General features: G+C 42.8%; 1 protein-coding gene across 1 annotated transcript; it reads left to right on the forward strand.

Moving 5' to 3' along the window:
* Positions 1-3,752: 3,752 nt before the first annotated feature.
* On the forward strand, positions 3,753-4,313 carry LOC123858231 (cornifin-B). The gene has a single exon (XM_045895332.2). It carries the CDS (start codon positions 3,753-3,755, stop codon positions 4,020-4,022), a length of 270 nt encoding a protein of 89 aa, XP_045751288.1. The 3' UTR covers positions 4,023-4,313.
* The last annotated feature ends 12,339 nt before the right edge of the window (positions 4,314-16,652 follow it).

Consider the following 16,652-nt stretch of genomic DNA (forward strand, 5'->3'; position numbering starts at 1 on the left):
ACCAGGTAGAGCAGCAGGTTCTGCCTGGAGCTCCTTCTGTTAGGGGCTCCTGAGAGCAGGTTCAGGCAAAGAGAGGGACCTAGCCCAAGCTTGGAAGAGAGGCAGAGTGAGATAAGAAGCTTGGAGCTCAACCATGGTCATGGCACTGGTACCAGCCCAGAGGGAGATGGTCACTAGATAGACTGACAGTGAACAGATGCGTGGGGAAGGCAGTGCCATCTGTCCTTTTGCTGAGCCCTTCCTCTTCTTCCCAGCTGAACCCCAAAGATGGGGAACTCTGGGCCTCTCTTTACAAATAATGCCATTCATTCATTCTTTCATTCATCCATCAACCATTCAGTCAGTCAATCATTCTATAATTAATTGCCAGCTTGCTGAGCAACTACTACCCACCAGGCACCGTGTGAGGATGAAGATGCACTAATGGCCATAAAGACTGAGGCTGATCCAGGACGTCAAGTTCACAAGAGGTGACCCAGCTGAAGTCAGCAGATGCTCCACAAACATTTAGGTGTATGTTTGGGGGCAGGGGAGGGGAATGAGGAGGAGGAGCTATCCATACACCTGGGTTCTAAACATGATTTGGATTTTCCAAAGGCCACACCTCGTAACAGATGTGTTTTGAGGACAGTGCTGAACCAGTGAATTCAGTTTCATGTTATGTTGATCACAGGAAGTTACTGGTGTAAAGACTCAGGGGATCCCTGTTCTTATGTTCCCAGGAAAGAAAAGCCTGTGGCAAGGAGAATCTTGAGGATCTGACCATCAAGGAGGGAAGACATACCTGGGCAGGAGCTCAGAGGCTGCTCATCTCCTGCCAACCTCAGTGTCATTACTAGTCAAGGTACCCAGAATCTGTCACTGTGCCATCCTGGGGCCTCCTCCAAAGTGAAAGCAACTCTGGCTCAAAACAGGCATTTTAGCCTTTCCCTTCCTCTCTCAGACCCTGGTTCACTGAGGGATGATATGCTGAATGAGTCCCTTATTTCCACCTATGCTAATTCATGCCCCTCCTATTTTCAGCAGAGCTAGAAATACCTACTGTTAATAATAGGGCCACTTCAAACATTAAGCAGCTTTATTCCTACCTAAGAGGATTCATCTTAACAAAGATTGAGGTTTTACCCAAAAGGGAAGGCTCTTTTTTTCTTCTTACTTTGCCCATCGCACAAAGCTCTCCCAGAACTGAGTGGACACAGCTGCAAGCCAGGAAGTCTGAGTTCCCCTTTCCACCTGTCATTATTTTCCTGCCTTGGCTTGATTTCCTCTGTAGGCATTAGGACTAGGCAGGGTTTAAAAAAAGAACATAGGCTTTCGCTGTAGACTTCATTTTTTTTCATGGGGATTGTTGTTTGACCTTGAGGGAGTTATTTCACCTCTTATAGCCTCAAATCCCTCAGCCATCACTTGAAGGCTGGAATGAGGCTCTCTGAGAGTCATTAAACTAGTGACTCTAAAGTAGGATATGTCTCTGATGCTAGGTAGTTCCCAGTCTGCTGAGGGAAGTGGCCTTCACACTTGGATAGCTCCCCAAATGAAACATGCCTGGCATATACTAGGGTATCTGTTAATATTTGTTGAATGAATATGGAAACAAATATCACCATGGGAGTGCTGTTTTGAGCAGGCACAGCTCTGATGCTGAGAGAGCCCCCAGGAGATACAGAGACAAGAGAGGAGGAAAACACTGCAGCCAACAAGACCTCCAGTTGTCAGGGCTGGGACTGGAAGTGGGCAAGAAAGGGTTGGGGGTGAGCTCATCCCAGGGCTTCGTGGATGGGCTTGGGCTAGGGGCTGAAATAGTTAGAAAAGGCTTCCAGGTTTCGGGTGGTGTGTGGGTGGTATACAGCTGGGTTAGGAAGGAAGGGCCAGGGCCAGAAGGATGGGTGGAGCGGAGGGAAAAGGTTATCCCAGAAGAGGAATTAGCCCTTGAAAATTTCTGAAGTAGGAGAGGGGCGAAGGTGTGGTTGGTGAAGGCAAAGCAGGTTTACCCAGATTAGCAACCAGTCAGGGAGGGGTGGGGTTGGGGGGATAATTAAGTAATCTGAATGTGTATAGTTCAGTGGAGTTAGGAGAAAGATGGAGGAAATGGATTTGATCCCCAGACAAGGAGTCTGTAATCAGTCAATCGACGACCTCTAGCATCTACCTTTATAAGGCAGGCAACAGGTGCCCGCCTCAGGTCCTCTGACACCTCTCCCACTTGTTCATGTGCCCAAATGTATTCTAACCCACAAAACAGGAGGAACAATCCCCTCAAGAGAAGAGAGAGCAAGAAGGTAGCAAGGCCACACAAAGGACTCAGATCTTCCCCTTAGGTTAACTCCTTAAACCCTCCCGGAAGCCTGTGGCTCACCCCTCCCCCAACACAAGCCCTATGCCTGGGTCTAAGGGGGAGGGTGGCACTGGGAATTAGGCATCGGTGACATCATTGTCACACAGCCAGTGCCAAAAAATATCAAGTGGGTGGTTTTCATCACAAAAGCTGATCCAACTGGTAATTGAGGGGAGTAGGGTGAATCATGTTTGACAGGTAAGGAATGAAAACAGAGGGGGCCTGAGGTGATTCTGTTTCCTTGAGGCAGGGCTCATTCATCCTATAAAAAGCCAGCTGGCTGCTGACTTCACATCAGACCAGAGCAACCAGACACTCCATTCTCTGTGTACCAGGTAAGTCTCTGATTGGAACCAATTTGAAATTCATGTTTACTTTTTTTATTAGTGGAAACTGGACAAAGGCAAACATGTGTAAGAGGGCTGATAAGGATATTAATTAGAGAGAGAATACTGGTCATTTTAGATTAAAGCACAGTTTGGGTGTGAAGGGAATTAGGGACAGGTAAGTCTGCCGCTTTGGTGAACAGCCGTGAGACTGGGGGTAGGCAGGGGGCAGGTTTGTGCAAGTGCTGACAGTAAGTTAGTAGCACGATTGTGACTAGGACTCTCAGGCCCAGGCACTTTCAACAACACTACTATTTTCTCTGTTTATGACACTTATAAAAATGTTAATTCATGAGGTGGACCTCTACTATGCATTTGTTGTATTTCAGGCACCATGCTAGGTACTTTGGGTAAATCAGACCGTTATGGAACTCATTCAGCAAGCTCACAGCCTAGCAGGAAAGATAATGCATGCTCATACATAGAGAAAATGCAAAGCAGATTATGATTGGCATGGGAACAGAGGGACAGGGAAGGGCTGTTTGGGGGAGCCATGCTCAGTATCTCCTGGTGATAGCGCAAGATGTGAGCTACAGTGGAGGCATATTTGGACAAGCAGAAATGGGAAGGAGAGCATTTCAGAGCACACTGTATTAGCAAAGGCAGAGTAAGGTCACAGGAGCTGAGACTCAGAGAGGCATTTTGTAAGTCACAGGCGTGCTGCATGGTCCTACGGGTGGGCAGACTGCAGTTGTTTCTATAATGTCACTTTCCGAAAGACTTCAGTGTGGCCCTGGGTACTTGTCAATGAGGGATATGACATGTCTGGGGAAGAAAGGTTTGCTGGAGAATGAACCCCACTGAAATGGAGCAGAACAAATTGACTTTAACTCCTCCTCTTGAAAGGGCCCAGAAATTATCAAAGCATATTTTACTTTCAAGTTTGTGGGGGGTGGTCAGCCAGAGGAGATGAGGGGCTGTTTCCTCTAACAGGGCCTATAAAGAAACATTTGGCATTGAATATGGCTTCTATCCTAGATAATCCCTGTTTAATCATCTGTTCTTTCTGTAGGTCCAGCCTCCTGTGAAGCATGAGTTCCCACCAGCAGAAGCAGCCCTGCACCACTCCCCCCCAGCTTCAGCAGCAGCAGGTGAAACAGCCCTGCCAGCCTCCACCCCAGGAACAATGTGCCCTCAAAACCAAGGAGCCATGCCACCCCAAGGCTCCAGAGCCCTGCCACCCCAAGGCTCCAGAGCCCTGCCACCCCAAGGCTCCAGAGCCCTGCCACCCCAAGGTTCCTGAGCCATGTCTCCCAACGGTCACTCCAGCGCCAGCTCAGCAGAAGACCAAGCAGAAGTAATGGGGTCCATAGCCAAGCAAGCCCTTGGGGAGCCAACCACCGGATGCTGAATCCCCTCTCCCATTCTGCTTCTGTGTCTTACTTACAATTAGCATGCTGTCACCCTGAGTCATACCTTCCCTCTTTGCACCCTCTACAAGATTTCCCTCCCATTGCTCTAGAGGGCTCTGAGCCTCTGAATGATGCTGAGAGTCTCACTGGCTGAGCTACTCTTTTAAGTGCTCAGGGCTCATCTAAAGAGGGGCCTGGGGATCAAGTGGATCTTTCCTGCCTTCTCCCCATTAAACCACTTTTAACTCCACAGCTGGCTGTGCTTGTCATTGGCTGACTCAACTTTCTCGTTGTTCTCTCATCATGAAGCAGCAAAGGGCCTGGCATAGGCACTGAGAGCATGTGTGTGTGTGTGTGTGTGTGTGTGTGTGTGTGTGTGTTCGTGGGCTGGCAATGGGTCAAGGCTACCCAGAGCCCATTACTTTGGGCAGCCTTAGCTAGAGCAGAGCTTCTTTTGCACCTGAGTGAGTTCTATGAGTGTAGATGGTACATGTTTCAAGCCATCTCTGACTCAATCCTGGCCCCCAAGTTGCCCTTTTTCTGTTTGGTTTATTTCTTTATTATTATTTTTTTATTCCAAAGAAATAGTGCTCATAAAAATTCCAACATGATTATTCATGCATCCTCCTTTGCTGATGCCCCAACACATGGAGCCAAACCCTGAATCACTCATACTCACAGACACACATACACAGACTTCTGCACACACTGACACCCCAAATCACATGACACACACACATACATGCTGATTTGATCACCCTAGTCTGTCTTTATCTTTCACTGAGACCCCTGTGCTATGGCAGGACAAAGGAAAGTAGAATCCACAGTGCCTGCCTAGGAGAAGCCTAAGGGGGTGATCCTCACCCCTTTCCATATCAATAGACATTTATGCAAATATGCACTGATACCAAAGCACACACACACCTCCCCCTGCTCACTTGTGCCCCCCCTTCCCCTCAGCCCCCCTCCCCACATATACAGGGTACCTCTCCAAAGAGACCATAAAAGTAAATTCATCAAAGAAGAAAAAGGAAAGTTTAGGTAGGTTTCAGAAGGAAAACTGTTTAATGCAAATAAGACAGTCAGCCTGAAATTAAGGGAAAGCGGGTCATCACCAGGTAAAATGTTAGGGTGAAAGGACACTTGAAAACACCTAGCAAGCCCATTCAGCTTCAAGATGAAACTGATATCCTTCCCCAGAAAGGGAAAGATAATTCATCAAGACCACCCAGAAATCATATTTCTGAGTCACAACCAGGGTTCAGCTCTTCAGATTCCCACCATCGGCTCTCTCCCTATAGCCACGTCTTCTTGACTTTGCTGGTGACCAGCAAAAAGTCTAGAGGCTGAGAGATCAACAGAATTTCCAGTGGGGCTGCAGTGGTCACTGGGGAATGAACCTACTTATAAAATAACATCAAGCAGATGTGAGGAAGGCAACAGGTATCAGGTGACAGGTGTGTTGCCCATCATCTGCCTCATACCTGTATGATGCACAAGCATTCCAGATATGTCTGGAAAGAACTCCAGAGAAATTTGGAGACTATAAGACAAAAATTATCCAGCAAACTTTGCAAGTTGATGAGTAATCATCAGACTGGGAGGAGAGAATGATGTCACCTGGGTATGCAAGGTTTGTGCATGTCCAGGGGATTTCAAATTGCTGCTTGTTGGCATGATGGGTAATGTCAGCAATTACTCTAGGAGCAGTCACCATTACAGGGGCAGGTCGTGACTGGGGACACTGGTTGGTGACACACAGCTGTTAGGGGTGTAAAGTCAAGAAATGATCTTAAAAATCCTTACACACCTGCATGCCTTCTGAATTCCACTGGGAAATACGCATTCAGACACACAATGATTTATTTATAAGAGTATCATCACTTCAACATTATATATAATAGTGAAAAAATTTAGGAGGGAAATAACATAAATTCTCCCAAAGAGAAAGTTGATTGAACAAATCATTTTATATCTGTCATGAAATATAATATGTTCATAAAATAATATTTAGTCATATGGAAAAATGTTCAGACATTTTCAAGATCATGTAAAATATGGCATGTGACACATAACATCTTTGTTAAAAATGTATGAAGATATGTATAAATTTTTTAAAATCTGGCATAAAATACAGCAAAACTTAATCAGAGACTATATTTGGCTGGCGAATAAAAGATATTGGTTATTTTATTCTTTGAACGTCTCTATATTTTATTTATTTATTTAATTAATTTATTTTTTCATTTATTTAGATCACGCAGACAGTGGTGGGAGGGGGAAAGGGAAAGAGAGAATCTTAAGCAGGGTCCAAGCTCAGCGCAGAGCCTGACACAGGGCTTGATCCCACGACCCTGAGATCATGACTTGAGCTGAAATCAAGAGTCAGATGCTCAACCAGCTGAGCCACTCAGGCACCGCTAAATGTCTCTATATTTTAAACACATTCTACATCATAGATTAAGATTATGTTTATTTATAACACTTCTTTCACATGTTTAAAAAAAGCCAAAGCAGTCCAAGATGTTGATGAGCTAGAGAAAATACGTTTTCCAGAACCTCCTTGAAGCCCTGCAGCAGTTTCCAGGCCAGCTGCCCACAAGGAAAAGAGGCAGGTACAGTTAAGCCTTTTTAAAATGATATTCTATACAAACCCCGTAACCACCAAGGGTTAAATAAGGTTATGGGGCAGGTGTGAACTCCTCTCCCCTCTGCTCCTTTCCTCTTCAATAATAGAATGCCTTTCTCCCAGCCAACAGTAGAGGGCAGGATATTCCGGTGAGGAATTTGAGGGACTAACTGCACGCGGGTTGGTAGACTGTAGGTGTATGGTGCGGTTGCAATCTCACCTGCACAGTTAAAGGAATGCACATTTGATTCTCTTCATGGATAGATCTTGGTTTCCTCACGTTCACGTTCCTCCGTCCTAGGAGCACCTCAGTTTCCACGTGTGCTGAAAGAAAAAGAAGATAGTACCTAGTTTCGATAAGGACAGTTCAATAAGGGAGTTCAGCTAGACTGTGGGCTGTTTTCTCCTGTGTCTGCCTCAGAAGAGCCTCTTATCCAGCTGGCTTTCTGCGTCTGCCTACCTAATGTCCTTGACTCTCCACCAAGTTGCTCCTCCTGTAGCCCTTTCTCCTCCTGTCTCTTTTCTGCTGTATGTTTAACACCCCTACTCCAGGCACCCTACATTTCTGCAGAACCAGGTGTCTGCCAAATGGTAGGAGCTTATGTGATGTCTGCTGGGATGTTGAATAGCCTGTACCTTCACCAGAAGATGCTGTGGATTTGAGGGGAATTCTGAACCTTGCTCTGTGAACGCTCGGTGCCTGTGTTATTCAAAGTGCCAGGTGAAGTGGGGCCTCCAGTCCTGAGCCTTTGCCTGACATAGCATCATGGCTGCCCAATCCTGTTAGGATTTTCACAGGGCTTGGGTGTTAGCCCAGCTGTTCCACTTCCCTAGGACAGGGGCCTCCTGACCCTACAAATGGCTATTCCTCATAATTGTCACTCTTTTAAAATGTGATTCTCAATCTGTATTAGCGAATCAATCAGGTGAGATGGAATTCTTGTTATTCATGTCTTTTTTTTCAAGAAAACACATAACATGTCAGGGTATGATCTCTTGGAACATCTGCATCATTAAAAACCTTTAGTTTCATGGTAATAATGATGATTATTTCTTATGAATAAAATTTAGAATTTGAATCCTGGAGTTTTTTTTTAATTCAACCAACATTTGTTGTTTCACAAAAGAATTTTCCTTGATGACATAAGAATGGAGGATCTTTAGGGGGCGGAGCAAGATGGCGGAGGAGTAGGAGACCTGGATTTTGTCTCCTCTCAGGAATTCAGCTGGATAGGGATCAAACCATTCTGAACACCTACAAACTCAACAGGAGATTGAAGAAAAGAATAGCAACAACTCTCTCATCAGAAAAGCGACCACTTTCTGGAAGGTAGGACATGCGGAGAAGTGAATCCGAGGCGATATTCGGGAGGATAGACAGCGGAGGCGGGGCCTCCGTCGGCCACTTCTGGCAAGTGATAGAGCCGCAGAGCACAAAATCAGAACTTTTAAAAGTCAGCTCCGCTGACGGAGGTCACTCAGGTGGCTAAGCGGGGGGTGGAACCCTCCGGGACAGTGTGGTCTCAGGACCCTCGGGGACACAGAAAGACCGGGCGTGCCTGAGTGTGGCAGAGCTCCCAGGTAACGGAGCAGGGAAGCTGACTGCAGAGGCGGAGCCCAGGCGCGGGCTCTCAGCTCGGGGTGGCCATAAACCATGATCCGCGGCACAGTCGGGCCACTGCTCCTCCAGGAGGGACCCAACGAGCAGCAGATCCGGGGAGACTCACCTTCCTCCCCCGGGAGGAGCCGTGTGGGAGTGCACCGCAGGGATCTGCTGGGTTTGGAGACTCCACCTGGGGTTGGGTGCCAGAGATAGAAATGCGCGGTCACAGGCCGGGTGAGCATGGAGTGCGGCCGGAGACCAGGGAGACGGGAGTGACTGACAGCTTTTCTCTGGGGGCTCACTGAGGAGTGGGGCCCCGAGTTCTCAGCTCCTCCGGGGCGGAGATTGGGAGGCCGCCATTTTCACTCTCCACTTCCAAAGCTGTACAGAAAGCTTGCAGGGAACAAAAGCCCCCAAGAACAAACCCAAGCAGATTACTTAGCCCGGACTGGGCAAGGGTGGGGCAATTCCGCCTCTGGCAAAGACATTTGGGAACCAAGGCAACAGGCCCCTCCGCAAAAGATCAGCGAGAACAGCCAGCCAAGACCAAGTTTACCGATCAATGAGAACGGCAGAACTCCAGCGCTAGGGGAATACTGCACATAGAATTCATGGCTTTTTTACCATGATTCTTTAGTCTTTCAAAGTTAATTTTTTTTTAACTGGTTTTTTTCTTTTTTTTTCTTTTTTTTTTTTGAATTTTCCTTTTTCCCTTTTTCAACCAACATCTTATCAATCCCTTTTTTTAAAAAAAAACATTTTTATTTTTCATTTTTAGAGTCATATTCTACCCCTTCATAGTAGTTACCCGTATTTTTGGCATATATATATATAAGTTGTTCTCTCTTTAAAATTTTGAGATAGTTTCTTCTAACAGATTAAAATATACCCTAAATCTCTAGTATATGGTTTTTTCTACTCCCCTGCCTGATCACATTCTCTCCCTTTTTTTTCTTTTTTTTTTTAAATCCTCTTCTTTCTTTTTTCAAACAACTTCTTATCAATTCCTTTTATAAAATTTTTTATAATTTCCATCTTTACAGTCATATTCCATCCCTTCATCATATCAACCCTTATGTTTGTACATATATAAGTTTTTCTTTCTTTAAAATTTTGGGAGGCACTTTCTTCTAAAGGACCAAAATACACCCCAAATCTAGTGTGTGGCACTGATCTATATACCAGCCTGATCATATTTTATCACATTCTGTTTTTTTTGTTGTTGTTGTTGTTTTGTTTTGTTTGTTTTTATCTTTATCTTTTTCTTCTTCTTTTTCTTTTTTCTCTCTTTCCGTTTCTTTTTCCACTGCTTCAGGTCTTTTCTGATTTGTTTAGAATATATTTTCTGGGGACGTTGTTACTCTGCTAGCATTTTGTTCTCTCATTAATCTATTCTCCTCTGCACAAAATGACAAGATGGAAAAAAGCACCTCAACAAAAAGAACAAGAGGTAGTACCGACTGCCAGGGACCTACTCAATACGGACATTAGTACAATGTCAGATCTAGAGTTCAGAATCATCACTTTAAAGATACTAGATGGGCTTGAAAAAAATATGGAAGTTATTAGAGAAACCCTTTCTGGAGAAGTAAATGAACTAAAATCTAACCAAGTACAAATCAAAAAGGCTATTAATGAGGTACAATCAAAAAAGGGGGCACTAACTGCTAGGATAAATGAGGCAGAAGAGAGAATCAGTAATATAGAAGACCAAATGATGGAAAATAAAGAAGCTGAGAAAAAGAGAGATAAACAACTACTGGATCACGAGGGCAGAATTGGAGAGATAAGCGATACCATAAGACGAAACAAGATTAGAATAATTGGGATCCCAGAAGAAGAAGAAAGAGAGAGAGGGCCAGAAGGTATAATGGAGCAAATTATAGCAGAGAACTTCCCTAATTTGGGGAAGGAAACAGGCATCAAAATCCAGGAAGCACAGAGAACCCCCCTCAAAATCAAGAAAAATAGGTCAACACCCCGACATCTAATAGTAAAACTTATGAGTCTCATAGACAAAGAGAAAATCCTGAAAGCAGCTCAGGAGAAGAGATATGTAACCTACAATGGTAGAAACATTAGATTGGCAACAGACCTACCCACAGAGACCTGGCAGGCCAGAAAGGACTGGCAGGATATATTCAGAGCACTAAATGAGAAAAATATGCAGCCAAGAATACTACATCCAGCTAGGCTGTCATTGAAAATTGAAGGAGAGATAAAAAGCTTCCAGGACAAACAAAAACTAAAGGAATTTGCAAACACAAAACCAGTCCTACAAGAAATCTTGAAAGGGATCCTCTAAGCAAAGAGAGAGCCTAAAAGCAACATAGACCAGAAAGGAACACAGACAATATACGGTAACAGTCACCTTACAGGCAATACAATGGCCCTAAATTCGTATCTTTTAATAGTTACCCTGAATGAAAATGGGCTAAATGCCCCAATCAAAAGACACAGGCTATCAGACTGGGTTAGAAAACAAGACCCATCAATATGCTGTCTGCAAGAGACTCATTTTAGAACCAAAGACAACCCCAGATTGCAAGTGAGGGGGTGGAAAACCATTTACCATGCTAATGGACACCAAAAGAAAGCTGGTGTGGCAATCCTTATATCAGACAAATTAGATTTTAAACCAAAGACTGTAATAAGAGGTGTGGAAAGACATTATATCCTACTTAAAGGGTCTATCCAACAAGAAGAGCTAACAATTGTAAATATCTATGCCCCTAACATGCGAGCAGCCAATTATATAAGGCAATTAATAACAAAAGCAAAGAAACACATTGACAACAATACAATAATAGTGGGGGACTTTAACACCCCCCTCACTGATATGGACAGATTGTCTAAGCAAAAGATCGACAAAGAAATAAAGACTTTAAATGACACACTAGACCAAATGGACTTCACAGGTATATTCAGAACATTCCATCCCAAAGGAACGGAATACACATTCTTCTCTGGTGCCCATGGAACATTCTCCAGAATAGATCACATCCTAGGTCATAAATCATGTCTCAACTGGTACCAAAAGATTGGGATCATTCCCTGCCTATTTTCAGACCACAATGCTTTGAAACTAGAACTCAATCACAAGAGGAAAGTCAGAAAGAACTCAAATACATGGAGGCTAAAGAGCATCCTACTAAAGAATGAATGGGTCAACCAGGAAATTAAAGAAGAATTAAAAAAAATACATGGAAACCAACGAAAATGAAAACACAACTGTTCAAAATCTTTGGGATGCAGCAAAGGCAGTCCTAAGAGGAAAGTATATAGCAATATAAGCCTTTCTCAAGAAACAAGAAAGGTCTCAAATACACAACCTAACCCTCCACCTAAAGGAGCTGGAGAAAGAACAGCAAATAAAGCCTAAACCCAGCAAGAGAAGAGAAATAATAAAGATCAGAACAGAAATCAATGAAATAGAAACTAAAAGAACAGTAGAACAGATCAACGAAACTAGGAGCTGGTTCTTTGAAAGAATTAACAAGATTGATAAACCCCTGGCCAGACTCATCAAAAAGAAAAGAGAAATGACCCAAATGAACAAAATCATGAATGAAAGAAGAGAGATCACAACCAACACCAAAGAAATACAAACAATAATAAGAACATATTATGAGCAACTCTATGCCAGCAAATTAGATAACCTGGAAGAAATGGATGCATTCCTAAAGATGTATCAACTACCAAAACTGAACCAGGAAGAAATAGAAAACCTGAACAGACCTATAACCACTAAGGAAATTGAAGCAGTCATCAAAAATCTCCCCAAAAACAAAAGCCCAGGGCCAGATGGCTTCCCAGGGGAATTCTACCAAACATTTCAAGAAGAATTAATATCTATTCTTCTGAAACTGTTCCAAAAAATAGAAATGGAAAGAAAACTTCCAAACTCATTTTATGAGGCCAGCATTACCTTGATCCCAAAACCAGACAAAGACCCCATCAAAACGGAGAATTACAGACCAATATCCCTGATGAACATGGATGCAAAAATTCTCACCAAAATACTAGCCAATAGGATCCAACAGTACATTAAAAGGATTATTCACCACGACCAAGTGGGATTCATCCCTGGGCTGCAAGTTTGGTTCAACATCCGCAAATCAATCAGTGTGATACAATACATTAAAAAAAGAAAGAACAAGAATCATATGATCCTCTCAATAGATGCAGAAAAAGCTTTTGACAAAGTACAGCATCCTTTCTTGATCAAAACTCTTCAGAGTATAGGCATAGAGGGTACATACCTCAATATCATAAAAGCCATCTATGAAAAACCTACAGCAAATATCATTCTCAATGGGGAAAAACTGAGAGCTTTCCCCCTAAGGGTTCAACATAGTATTAGAAGTCCTAGCCACAGCAATCAGACAACAAAAAGAAATAAAAGGCATCCAAATCAGCAAAGAAGAAGTCAAACTCTCAGTCTTTGCAGATGATATGATACTTTATGTGGAAAACCTCAAAGACTCCACCCCAAAACTGCTAGAATTCATACAGGAATTCAGTAAAGTGGCAGGATATAAAATCAATTGCACAGAAGTCAGTGGCATTCCTATACACCAACAACAAGACAGAAGAAAGAGAAATTAAGGAGTCGATCCCATTTACAATTGCACCCAAAACCATAAGATACCTAGGAATAAATCTAACCAAAGAGACAAAGGATCTGTACTCAGAAAACTATAAAATACTCAGGAAAGAAATTGAGGAAGACACAAAGAAATGGAAAAACGTTCCATGCTCATGGATTGGAAGAACAAATATTGTGAAGTTGTCAATGCTACCTAGCGCAATCTACACATTCAATGCAATCCCCATCAAAATACCATCACTTTTTTCAAAGAAACGGAACAAATAATCCTAAAATTTGTATGGAACCAGAAAAGACTCCGAATAGCCAGAGGAATGTTGAAAAAGAAAAGCAAAGCTGGCAGCATCACAATTCCGGACTTTCAGCTCTATTACAAAGCTGTCATCATCAAGACATTATGGTACTGGCACAAAAACAGACACATAGATCAATGGAACAGAATAGAGACTCCAGAAATGGACCCTCAACTCTATGGTCAACTCATCTTTGACAAAGCAGTAAAGAATGTCCAATGGAACAAAGACAGTCTCTTCAACAAATGGTGTTGGGAAAATTGGATAGCCACATGCAGAAGAATGAAACTGGACCATTTCCTTACACCACACACAAAAATAGACTCCAAATGGTTGAAAGACCTCAATGTGAGACAGGAGTCCATCAAAATCCTAGAGGAGAACACAGGCAGCAACCTCTTTGACCTCAGCCGAAGCAACTTCTTCCCAGAAACATCGCCAAAGGCAAGGGAAGCAAGGGCAAAAATGAACTATTGGGACTTCATCAAGATAAAAAGCTTTTGCAAAGCAAAGGAAACAGTCAACAAAACCAAAAGACAACTGACAGAATGGGAGAAGATATTTGCAAATGACATATCAGATAAAGGGCTAATATCCAAAATGTATAAAGAACTCATCAACTCAACACCCAAAGAACAAAGAATCCAATCAACAAATGGGCAGAAGACATGAACAGACATTTTTCTTTTTTTTTTTTAATTTTTAAAAAAAAATTTTTTTAAAGATTTTATTTATTTATTTGAGAGAGAGAGAATGAGAGACAGAGAGCATGAGAGGGAGGAGGGTCAGAGGGAGAAGCAGACTCTCCGCCGAGCATGGAGCCCGATGCGGGACTCGATCCCAGGACTCCAGGATCATGACCTGAGCCGAAGGCAGTCGCTTAACTAACTGAGCCACCCAGGTGCCCGAACAGACATTTTTCCATAGAAGACATCCAAATGGCCAACAGACACATGAAAAAGTGCTCAATATCGCTCGGCATCAGGGAAATCCAAATCAAAACCTCAATGAGATACCACCTCACACCAGTCAGAATGGCTAAAATTAACAAGTCAGGAAATGACAGATGTTGGCGGGGATGCGGAGAAAGGGGAACCCTCCTACACTGTTGGTGGGAATGCAAGCTGGTGCAGCCACTCTGGAAAACAGTATGGAGGTTCCTCAAAAAGTTGAAAATAGAGCTACCATATGATCCAGCAATTGCACTACTGGGTATTTACCCCAAAGATACAAAAGTAGGGATCCAAAAGGGTACGTGCACCCCGATGTTTATAGCAGCAATGTCCACAATAGCCAAACTGTGGAAAGAGCCAAGATGTCCATCGACAGATGAATGGATAAAGAAGTGGTATATATATACAATGGAATATTATGCAGCCATCTAAAGGAATGAGATCTTGCCATTTGCAACGACGTGGATGGAACTGGAGGGTATTATGTTGAGTGAAATAAGTCAAACAGAGAAAGACATGTATCATATGATCTCACTGATATGAGGAATTCTTAATTGCAGGAAGCAAACTGAGGGTTGCTGGAGTGGGGGGTGGGGTGGGAGGGATGGTTGACTGGGTGATAGTCACTGGGGAGGGTATGTGCTCTGGTAAGCGCTGTGAATTGTGCAAGACTATTGAATCTCAGATCTGTACCTCTGAAACAAATAATGCAATATATGTTAAGAAAAAAAAAAGAAGAATAAGAAGAAGGTAGCGGGAGGGGAAGAATGAAGCGGGAGGGGAAGAATGAAGTGGGGGAAACCGGAGGGGTAGATGAACTATGAGAGATGATGGACTCTGAAAAACAAACTGAGGGTTCTAGAGGGAAGGGGGTGGGAGGATGGGTTATCCTGGTGGTGGGTATTGAGGAGGGCACGTTCTGCATGGAGCACTGGGTGTTATGCACAAACAATGAATCATGGAACACTTCATTTAAAACTAATGATGTAATGTATGGGGATTAACATAAGAAAAAAAATATATATATATATAAAAGAATGAAGGATCTTTATAATATAGAATGAATTGCTGAAAAGAAAAAAAATGCCAAATAAGAAGGTAGCCACTCAGTATAATCATAGATTTAGGTCATCAAAAAACATCCTCACAGATTAGACAGAGAATTTCCCAGCTCGTAATATGAGCATTGGTTTCTCTCACCTCCTTTAACACCTTCACTTGCTTTCTTTGAACTGCCCTGAATTTGAATAAAAGCAAATGCAATGTAGCCTTTTTTGCTATCACCTGAATTTCCACCCATGTGTCTTGACCATGCCCCCTCTAGTGCTTAGAGACATGAACCCCAAAATGCCCAGTACCTTACACAGCTCCACAGAACTCATCTTGCCATTGTCAGCATTTATTTTTTCAGTGTCAACCTATCCAAGTCAACACCTCCCAGTGTTCAACCACACAGTGCCCACCCTAGTCAAGTCCACAATGCCAGCCAATGTGTTGTCCTCTGATGCTGCCTCCATCCAGCTAGCCGCAATGAACCCCCCAAAAGCAAGAAAATCCTCAAATGCTTGCAGGACTAAAGCACAACAAACATAAATGGTTCCTTCAGAGGATTGCCATCACATTTCTTTCAAAGCCTATTCTTCCAATGGTAGGTGGCATTTTAATAGGTTTCATTCATAATCTCCTTGGAGAAATATCAAGGAATTGACTTCTTTCTTGTATTTGTTATCATGCAACATTCCAGGAACCAGCTGAGAAAGCATTGTTCCTAGGCATGCCACACTTGCAGGTTCCAATGCCATCCTATACAAGTTTCTGTGGAGATGGAAATGTTCTCTATCTATGCAGTCCAGTACAGTAGCCACCAGACACATGTGGTTATTGAGATCATGAAATGTGGCCGGCATGACTGAGGAACTAAATTTTTAATCAGAATCAAATTTAATTATATTTATGTGTTAAGTCTTCAAATATTTATTAATTCATTAAAAATACCAAATATAAACCATGGCAAATTCATATAAAACAACTATATTTCCCTAAACAAAAGAATTAGTTGTAAGAGTAGTACAGTTTTAAAAATACCTTTAATGTCTGTGTTAGTGGAATATAGTTGGTCTCTCATATCTGCTTCTACATTCAATCTGTTGTGATGTGTTGTTTTGGTTGAAGAATATGGAGAAAATACAGCCTCACACAGATATGTAGTTGGGAAAGAGAGGAGTATTTTAGTAACTTTCATATAATTATGGATATCCTTTGACACTACACCAAAACTAACAAATAGTATTTTCCGAAAGATTAGTTGTGGAGAGAAGGAAAAGCTCTTCTCAACTCTCAAGGTCTTACAACTGGACTAAAAATTAACTTTAAATGAGATAGATTAACAGGAAAAAAACCCACAAAGTTTTATTCTGTGCACACGGAAGCCCAATAAGGAAATTGAGACCCAAAGAAATGACCAGGACTGGCAATTTTTATAACTTAGAGAG

This window comes from Mirounga angustirostris, unplaced genomic scaffold, assembly GCF_029215605.1.
Source record: "Mirounga angustirostris isolate CCGP_5_RB_7025 unplaced genomic scaffold, mMirAng1.0.hap1 SCAF_4, whole genome shotgun sequence".
In the NCBI taxonomy this organism is placed as follows: domain Eukaryota; kingdom Metazoa; phylum Chordata; class Mammalia; order Carnivora; family Phocidae; genus Mirounga; species Mirounga angustirostris.